Consider the following 10,802-nt stretch of genomic DNA (forward strand, 5'->3'; position numbering starts at 1 on the left):
AAAGACATACAAATGATTGTATATGTCTATATATTTTAGGACGTTAAGTCTTGGTTTCAGAAAGTTGAGATAATACAACATTTTGGATATGGAGAAATACTTCAATGCCTTGTCAAAAATTAAAATTTTAATTCTATTACTTAGGATTGCTAGCTGATGCTTTATATATAAAAATGCATTTTTATAATAATTATTTTTATAAATTTTTGGACAGTTATAAATCAGTTTATATTACAAATATGTAAAATACTCGACATTTTAGTGTATAAATTCAACGATCGATATCTGCGTTTTAGTTGGAGCTTTATCTTTGATTTGTACTTCACGTTTTGTGGGTAAAAACTCAATCATGGAAATAACTCACAGGTGGAAGCGCCGTGTATTTGATTAGTTTATTTTACATCCAATCAGACTTCACAATCTACTGCCTCAATATATGATATTGCTTCCCTGCAAGCAGCAAAACGTGCTTTGTAAAAAAATATCCTTCGTTAAAAGTTAAATAATGATGCTCAAAATTAATTTACCAAAAAAATAAATATGAAAGTAATAAAAGTTAAACATAAAAATCATAACCAAATTATGTATCGATATGTACAATAAGCATAGTTTTAAATATAAATAACTAAAAACTTTTGATGGAAAGTAAGTGTTAATTGACTTTCTATGTCAACTATTAATAATTAAGATAAAATATTTTTCACTTTCATTTGTATGCGTATATATTTAGCCTATATATACCCCAGACTCTAGAGATGGGTATTGGTAAATTAGGGGATAAGAATTATATGAAGAATTAGGTATTGTTTGGATTCGGAGATTAGATTTCCAAATCTCATGGTCATAACTGTAAGCTCAGCCCAATGATGGGTAATTTATAAATTAATCACCGGAGTTTGTAGAAACATTAAGTGGTTTCTTAGCAACATTAGGATATACGAAAGTCTTAACCGTTAGAGATAAAACGAAAGGTCCTTTCTTGTAGGAAATTTAAAATTAAAGTTTTTTCTTCATTCGGATTTGAGCTACGATATCTGGTTTAGCTGGTACAGACATTGGGAGAAATGATTGCACTGGACAAATATTGTGAGTTATTTGTTGTTAATAAAAAAAAGCCGTCCAGCTTTCAAATATTTTCATGCTATTTCACCTTTTAAGAAAAAGTTTTACCAAATTTTAAATTTCCAGCATACCACTGACATAAATCAAATTATATCCTCTACTCTAACGGAAAGTGAAAGAGCAAACTTAACACAGATGTATTAATAAAATTGAAAATATCGATCGAAATATTACATATTTCAACAGTGCCAAGTTTTTTGTGATAAATTACAAATAGTATCAATCACTATCAGTTATCTGTTATCAGACTTACAGAAGATACCAGTGACGCATGACTGCCACGTGATAATTGTTTTTATTTTAAATCTTTGCACTTAAGTTAGTGGAAGACAATATGTTTTAACCAGATTCAGACAGATTATATTTGTAAATTAAACCTGCAAAACAATACTGTACATTCATTATTTGGTTTAAAGCAATATGGTTAGTTAAATAAACTTAAACAACTAATGTTGCATTATAAGGTTTTTAATGACTTTAATTCTTATTCTCAACCTAAATCCTGCACAACAACCAGGAAAAGAACATTTTCAGTTCACTCGCAACAAATATATCTGTGGTATTTGTATAATTATATACCTGTAAAACAGTTTTTTAGGACAATTGCTGTGAAAATTACGTTGTTTACATTTTTTTATACTAATACACCGGATATATATTCGTACACTCTCATTGACAGTTTTAGTCAACTATCTTTATCCAAGTTCAAGTATACAAGACCTATCTCACTATTTACAAATGTTAACATAAGTTGATTTTTTTAAATTAAATTGACAGCATATTTTCATAAATTTATATTGCATCCATTGTATATGATACGAGTAATTAAAATTCTAAATTATGTCTTTGGATTGAAGAGCTTTTCCTTTCAACCACGTTTAATAGGAAACGATATTTATGATATCTAAATAGTGTTTACCCTTCTTTTACTTTTATATTTGCCCACTACTTTACCTCTTATTAAGTGTAGATTATATTATTGTAGCGACAATTTTAAAAACGTTATGCATTTTAAGCTATGTAAACGTTAAGTTAATTATAGTCGTTAAAGTTGCTGTACTTTAATGGTTAAATAATTAAACGTTTATTTAGTTTTTAATTAATATTGTTACAAAGCGCTTTCGTTATAGAAACTTTATTTATTTTACAAAATAATAGTTTTTCAATAAATTATATTAGTTGACGCATATTAGTTTTTCGTAATAAGATGAAATGCAGTGATATTGTGAATGATGGAAAACTTACAAAATGCAATTAATATTGCTTTGTATGAATCAAGGTGATTCAGTGTTTATGAATATAGTAACTATATAAATATAACGCTGCGTATATACTTTCATTTCATGTAAAATATTCAAATGATTGAACATTTTATTCGGGATAAGGATATTCAGGATGAGGCTTTAAGGCCTCGATATGGAATCGACGGCCTTCCTCTTCTTCATCAAGATTGTTTAGCTCCTCCATCTCAGTAGCACTCAGTTCGAAATCAAACACCTGAAAAAGTTTTTATTTGTTATAGATACTGACTTCAAAACAATCAATTTCAAATTCTTTACACGCCAAAGTTATTTTTAATTTCAATCCACAAAATTTAAGTCATAACTATCTTTTAGTAAGAAATTTACATGAATATTTAACACACTGTAAATTATTTAATTAAATCTTAAAGACAATGTACCAGGGTGTTCTAGTACGAAACGGTACGTCCTGTTGGTAGTAATCAAGGAGGTAGATACCCTTGGCAAAATTTATCTATTTTACTCTATTCAAGATATCTTGGATATTGATGTTAAACCGATATTGCAAGATATTACAGATTGGGCTTTAAGAAAGGGTGTTTTTTCTTAGAACATGACTTATTTTTGAATTGCAGGCAGATTTATATTTTGGTGTAATTGCATATTCCTAGATATTTATGCTGGAAGACTCTTAGAGTGAAATATAATGTACCTGTATCTGTATATGTATTTATAAACAGGGTGTTGACCCTGTGACAATTTATATGAAGATACAGTATCCCAGCAGTACCATACTGTGCGTTTAGCAGGTAAAGAAGACCATTGGTATTATTCCTTAATCATTCCTATTCTCTCTATGTACACCTCCCCCTTCCTATCCACATTTGTTCTGTACTTTCTAACACATTCACTCATCGTTATCAATTTTGACTCATTTATGCTTTAATAGTATGTTGTCTTCTTCATATATGAGTCCAGGCTTTGTCACCGGTGATCTAGACAACCAAGACTTGGCGTCGTAATACATTTACAGTTTGCCTAGAGCGAAAGGGGCCTAAAGGACGATATCCTCCTGAGGTAGAAATTGCCAGGGACTGGAAGCTCTCTCTGTTTCCACTGATTCCAGAAATTAAGATTTTACAGTTTAGTAATTCAAAACTACCAACATTATGTAAAGTAATCAAATATAAGTTTAGGCCAAGGAAAATCAGAGAAAAAGCAGGAAAATTACAAATGCTAAAAGCATTTCAATATCAACGCCTATAAACTAAAAATTTATCATAAGCTCCCACAGTATGATATGTCCTAGAGATTGGAGTTTCTTGTGATGAACGTTTCAGTTTTTAGGAGGAATCACAAGCTGGTATATGCCACAGAAACTTTAAGAGAAGCAGTTCTACCAGAACCTGTGCTGAGAAACAATCGTATGTCATGTTAATAAATGAATAAAGAGCTTGGAAGTACTGGAACTTTCTAGCTGATAATAATAACTAGTATAAGACTTCCCAATATTGTCTTTTATGTAGGCTATGGAAGCCTACTGTTCAATCTAGTGGTTTTTTATACCAAATTAGTTTGTGGCCGTAAATTTTAACATATACTGTAAAGTTTTATTTTTTGGAAAAATAACTACAGGAATTGTTTGCCTTTTCTAGTGTTGGTATTTATTCAAAATCTTTTGCATGTATCGTTAGTGATTGATCTTATTGTCATAGAAATTCAAAATGTTCTTATATTTTGAAACGCAAAATTACTACTATAATTTTACACTTAAATTTTATACTACTTTTAATCAAATGTTCTAGGAATCTAAGGATACCATTCATTAGTATTAAACATTACTAATTTGTAATAAAGGCATGTTGATAAATCATTAGTTATTATATATTTCTAACATATTACCTGAAAATTCTCAGAAATTCTTTTTGGGTTGGAACTTTTAGGGATGATAGCGATGCCTAACTGTAGGACATGTCTCAGTAGAACTTGACTTGCCGATTTATTGTGAGCCTTGGCTATGCGGCAGACTACCGGATCCTGCAGAGGATTTAAGTTCGCTCTGAAATTAAGTAAATAACTGTAATAAAAACCATTTTATTTAGAAATATCCTGTCAGTGACAGACTGATTGTCTGTAGAATCCTAAACTAAAGAATTATATTTTCTTTATTTTAAACATTCTATCTGGAATCACTGCTCTTAAAACATACTCTAATTAGCAAAATAAGTTTTTAGATCGTGTTTAAATTCGAAAAATTTAAATTGTAACATTCACAAATTAAAACTAATACCAAATAAAATTATAATTCAATTAATAATAATTTATTTCTTAAAAATTATCTTTGAAAAAAATGTTTTTAATTCTATAAAAGCGAGTATTAAAGACAATTTGTTGTAGTAGTTATTTATCACAATATTGCTTAATTTTAGTTCTTATACAGGCTCTGTCATTCCACTATAATCTAGGTTTTCCGATTTACAAAATAAGTAAATTCTTAAAATATTTCGGCCTCGCTATGAAGGGCCATATTAAATTAATTGCACGTTCTTTTAGTTTAACATTTGATGACTGAAGATGGCTCTTCACAGCAAAGCCTTGTATATTTAACAATTTAATTGCGAAAACAATGGTTTTAATAGTAGTTATAATGTTGTGTGACTTAATGTGAAATGAATATCCGTGATTTTAAATTTGCTGCACGGAAACAAAGATTATACAGTTATTCAACGCAGGAACGAACGACAATACAAAATGTAACGCAAGAGCTAGCGGACAGATGGTCGAACTTATGTTCTATTTGTTATCCTAAAATCAACGCTGCTCTTCCTTTGACTGAAAACAACATATGCCCAGAGTTTTTATATCAAGAGTTATCAAACAAAGAGACGGAAAACGATTCTATTTAATTAATGCTCTGTCGGGTTCCTAGTAAATTACGAACGATGCAGCAACTTAGAAATGTAGTCATATTGTTATACATAGTTATGCTAATGAGTGTGGTGTTTACTATAACTAAAGGTTAAAATATAATACATACCCACAAAATAAGCCACTGGGAGCTCCAAGTGAGCCAAGTGTGCAGTACGAAGTTATTGTGATACCTTTCTTCTTACATAATTGCTGCTCTGCCTTCCCCTGATTGTAGAGGTACAGCTCTATCTGCAAGTTTGCTGGAGGTATGCGAGCCACTTTAAGAATACGCTCTATCTGTTTGACGTTAAAGTTGGATAGACCAATAGCTTTAGTTAGTCCATCGTCCACCTGTTTTTCCATTTCCTGAAAGTCACATAAAGTTTTTGTTGATGTAGTAATGAAAGAGTTAATGCTAAAATAAAATATTTATGACACTGTTCACTTAAGCTAGTTATCATAACTGCGTTTAAATCACATAAACCAATGTGTTTTTGTGAGGCCTTTCGATAGCAAGGCTATCTTCGTCATTGTACGTCATACTTTTGTGATGTGTGTGACGAAGATAGCCTTACTATCGAAAAACCTCAGAAAAATACACTTTTTTAATATTGGTTTATTCACTTTAAATTTATTTAAGTTAACAGTAGCCTACATAAGCTCCATCTTCAAAATTTTAGCTAGTTATGCTCTCTTTAATGTAATAAATCACTAAATGAATAATATTTAGGTAAAGTATAAATTCCTCTTCAGAAATCGATTGTTCCATCAATTCTTCATGAACCTTGAGAGATTGCATATCACCGTCAAAAAGGAAAATTCTGTGACAGAATATATGTACCCAATTAATATTTTTTATTAATATACTGAGCTAATTAGTTCAAAGTTATTATCAGCACAATCTACTAAATAGGATACGTAGATTGGTAAAAGTTTAGGCAAGAATTGTTAAGATTGGGCGAACAAGAATATTAGGAAATGTTTACTACAATTATTAATTAATTTATAAATACTTTTAGGTCTTCTGCTGTCTTATTATAATCCACGATGCATTTAGAAAGAGGGTTAGAACAGCTTGCAGATAAGATACTATAATATGAGTACAGCCAACATGAAAAGTTCTAGTGACCTCTATATAGTTTTGAAAGAATATGATGCATATCTGTTACAGCCACCTCTTGTGAAAAGATGCAGGGAATGATTCTCCCTCACGTTCATGCTTGCTAAAATAGCAATCTTGGAATATGGATTGATCTGTTCCTTTACATCGCTCCACGATAGTCGTTTTCCATTTCTATCTATCCATTGTGTTGTTCAGATGTAAAACAAAACAAAACAATAATGTCGGTTTACTTTGCTTAGTGTAAATTTTACTGGCAGGCGTGAATCAGCCAGAGATTACAATGATTCCTATCGTTTATAACTCATTAATAGTAGGTTATGAAACTACAAAATATAAGAACTATTTTGAAAATATTTCATATGTATGTGATATCTAGAATTTCACAACATTCTATAAGACTGTGTATGTCTGGTATAGACTAAAATACGCTATATATTTGGTGGGCACTTTATTAAACACATTACCTTCCATAAAGCCACGTGATCAGTTGTCATGTCCAGTTTCAACCCTGTATTGTCCACTGTGCTGCCTTCGTGTTTTACTACTTGCTCAGGCATGATTCCTACAGGATGGTGTATCAAGTATAGGTCTACGTAGTCCAGCTGGAGCGCTTTCAATTGTTTCAGTAAATATTCCCGTACAAACTTAGGGTTATTACCTTGAATAGGGAGCTGAAACATAAAAGGATGTTATAATACCATATTATTTGTTTTAAACTTCTTCAGTTTCTTATGCTTTCACATAGTTATAATCTTACGGTGAGGTAATCAATAGCCAAAAAATAAAGAAACTTATACTAATACTTTACATTATCACTAACATTTATCACATTGTGATGACATTGATTGTGTTACTCACTATTTAATTTTCTCTTTTTCGTTATACATAATGTGTATAGGGCACCTGTATTTAAATGGAAAATTGTAATTAAATGAAAACTGACTTTATTTTGAGACAATTTTAGGACTGTTTTAGCTTTCTCCTTTACAAAATCTTGATAATAAATGTACTAAATTAATATATTTAATACATAGTTCCTTTAGGGGTTGGTTCATGTAACTGATATGAACCTTAGGTATAAGTAATTTGTTCTGATAAACCTATTGTTCTCTTTAATGGTTTTTGTAGACTTACTTCCATTGCTGTATTGTGCTTGAAAAAAATCTTTCCCTAGAAAATGACTAACTAAAACAGAAAAAATATCTTTTCCAGCCTTTCGAATTAATGTACTATAATGACTTGTTTATATTACACACGTATAAGGGAATTATGCTACTCAAAAGCTTAGCTTTACAGAATTATTTCTTGTGTCTTTTGCGATGTGTGGAACGTTGACCGTGGAATGTTTTTCATCTATTTACTCGTATCTATTTTCTTTTTTTTTTGTATTTTTCCGGTTGTAATTCGAAACATCCTTGCCCTCTGTCACATTTCAGCCCTACCTAATTATGTATAAAGCAACAAATATGGGCCTCAACATTTTAATATATACTGAAATAAAATTGACTCCCTATATAGATATTTTAAATCCAGCTTAACCAATGTTTTGGCATCCAAGCAGAAGTTTTCTCTACGATATTACAGTTACTTCCTGAAATTCAAGTTTACCAGTTCAGAGACTTGGAGAATTTGTTAATGGTAACCACAATGTAATCTTTCAGCAAACAACGTACAAATTCAAAAGGGTTGTATTGTGTAGCAAATTTATTCCCAACAAGGCACCGCCTTCTGCCGTTACTATTCATAATATACGTAGTAGCATACACTTATTAAATATGTTCAGGAACAGTATAAATCGTTCTTTGAAAACAATACATTTGTATGGCTTTATGGAATCCCATACCACTAATATAAAACTTTCCATCAAATACGTTTTCCAGGATATGGGTAAAATAGGTTTTGATTGTTAAGCTTGTCTTTCTTTTAAATTAATTTCCAATTGTAATGGCCCAGATTTAAGCAAAAGTATATTTTCCCACAAAGTTACATTAAAGTACAATCTCAAAAAAATGAAAACTTCATAGCAAAACTTTAAAAATAAATATAAAACTATGAATTATTGAAAACATTAGAACTATAATTAAAATTTAATAACTCCTGTAATGTGATGAGTCGATACAGAATATGTAAGTGAACCTTGAAATACAAACATTTCACTTAAATGTTCTATTTTCTTGTTGTAGCCCATGTAATGGGGTGATCGGCAAATGCATGTAATTTCTAAGGTTATTTTATATTACCAGTTTATGGCACTTCTGATATTTTTAATAATTTAGCACTATTTTTAAATGAATTCTGTTGTGTATAATGTGGGGTGAAAGCGACCAAACCAAATCATATAATTTATCTTGCTAATAATTTTCAGTTTCATTAGATTCTTGTTGTTTAAAATATGTTTGTGTTGGTTTAAATACAATATTTTAACTTTGTTAAATTAAGTGATAAGCAGACTATGAATTTTATAATAACAATGTGAGGAGCATAAAAATGTAACCACAGTCACAACTGTGTCGTGTTACCTTGGTAGTGATAAAAATGTCTTTGCGACTAATCTTGCCAGACCGCAGCCATTCACTCAGCACTCGGCCGATAGCCTCCTCGTTGTTGTAGACGAAAGCTGTGTCAATGAGGCGATATCCGACCTGAAGTGCTGTGTTTATAGCCTTCTCCAGGTCCGCGTCCACACTCTATAAAATTATTTATTTCATTTCAGTTGATGCTCAGCCAAAACCAGACAGTAATCTATTAAACTATTTCACTGTATTGATGGATAATATTATTAATAAGGGGGTTTAAGGAATCTGACCGATGAATGCACTGCTGTACAAATTTGAGATAAAATTAAAATCTGTAAATAAATTTAATAAGCAATGCTATTGTGATTAATACTCACGCATATTTCCTTTCAGACTTGCGTAGTAGTATTAAAATAACGACTGTTTTACTATTTTAGTGTCAGTTTAGCACTTGATTGTAATGAGGCTCCGATTCGCTTATATCAGCCGTATCTTTTTAGTTAACATTTTTATATTATCCGCTGCACTGACTGAGTTAATTCAGTCATAGTTATATATCATAGAGAAATAAAACTTCCATTTATATTTAATGGCTATATAAGATTGGTTGTAATGATTTTTAGACTATAAATATTATTCCCATTCCATTGGTTTGTGGAACATGCATTGCAAAATTTACCTTTCTTTAAAATTGTAAGGCATTTTAATAAAGTATATGAAACAATGAAGATAAATTTAATTGCATTAGAAGTGAAATGGGGTATATACCCTGTATACGCATCAAATGTGTTTGGAGAGAACGTCTTGAATAAATATAATTAAAAAATTACCAAACAAGACAGGAATACACCACATCACTTACATTTAAAATTCCAAGTAGCATTATCGTTGAATTCTGATACTTTGGCTCTGCAATACTATGCCTCTTCCATAACTTAAAATAACATAATAATTATAACCAGTTTATTTACTAATCCATTAATTCTGCGATTTTAGAAATAGTTGTTACTAATAATATTGTGTAGAAATATCAAAAGTTCAGACATGCACAATCATCAAACTAGATGTTTAGTATATGAAGGATAACGTGTAAATTCAAGTCTATGTATCATTTCCTTCTCAAGATAGGCGGACAGAGAGACAGAAATGTAATACATGTAAGTCCCTCAAGTTATAAGCATTATGAACGTTCAAATAATAATATAATCCTTATTTAATTTGATAAGTTATCAAATCTACAGCCACTGGTTGTTTACACGTTATTATAATTGTAGTATTGAAGTATGTAAAACGGAATTTTTAATATACATCAGCAATGTTCACTACACTACAATAATTACTCAAACATTAAATTGAAATTAAATTAAAAGAGTAAATGTATTAATAGATAATCTATGATAATTTCTTACTTGCCACGTTCCTAAACCCAAAATTGGCATTTCCATGCCCGAGGCTGACCTGAGCACTGACTTGGCAGTCAACTTCGCCATAATAGTTGTCTGAGTCTGACTGATGTGACTGAAAACTGGATATGTACAAACTGTCAACATTCCGCGGTATCATAACTAGTTTAAAGATAACAGTTCTATAGTTACATAACCTTACTTTCATAACCTCGGGCGCCACACCTGTAACAATCTTTTTAGATTAAGCTTTTATTACACAGATTGCTGAAATGTTTCTTAGATTACACACTTCAATCTTATTATTTCTTTTCAGCATGGTGTATGATTGGCTATCTTACTTCATCACATCTACAGGCTTGACAATTTACATGCAACCATAAGGAAGCTTGTCACGTGACATATGATGTGACCGATTATGTACACTTCAATGCACAGATAAGCATTAACATTAGTTTAAAGTATCCTAAACTTTACATAAAACTGA

The 10,802-nt window shown here is 30.7% G+C and overlaps 1 protein-coding gene across 1 annotated transcript; it reads right to left on the reverse strand.

Annotated features, from left to right (window-relative positions):
• Nucleotides 1–360: 360 nt before the first annotated feature.
• On the reverse strand, nucleotides 361–10,472 carry LOC124357499 (1,5-anhydro-D-fructose reductase-like). Its single transcript, XM_046809352.1, has 6 exons — nucleotides 10,322–10,472; nucleotides 8,916–9,083; nucleotides 6,861–7,067; nucleotides 5,401–5,639; nucleotides 4,266–4,422; nucleotides 361–2,619 (listed from the first exon to the last, which is right to left on the reverse strand). Exons 1-6 carry the CDS (start codon nucleotides 10,460–10,462, stop codon nucleotides 2,494–2,496), a joined length of 1,038 nt encoding a protein of 345 aa, XP_046665308.1. The 5' UTR covers nucleotides 10,463–10,472; the 3' UTR covers nucleotides 361–2,493.
• Nucleotides 10,473–10,802: the final 330 nt, after the last annotated feature.

Source organism: Homalodisca vitripennis, chromosome 3 (assembly GCF_021130785.1).
Source record: "Homalodisca vitripennis isolate AUS2020 chromosome 3, UT_GWSS_2.1, whole genome shotgun sequence".
Taxonomy (NCBI): Eukaryota; Metazoa; Arthropoda; class Insecta; order Hemiptera; family Cicadellidae; genus Homalodisca; species Homalodisca vitripennis.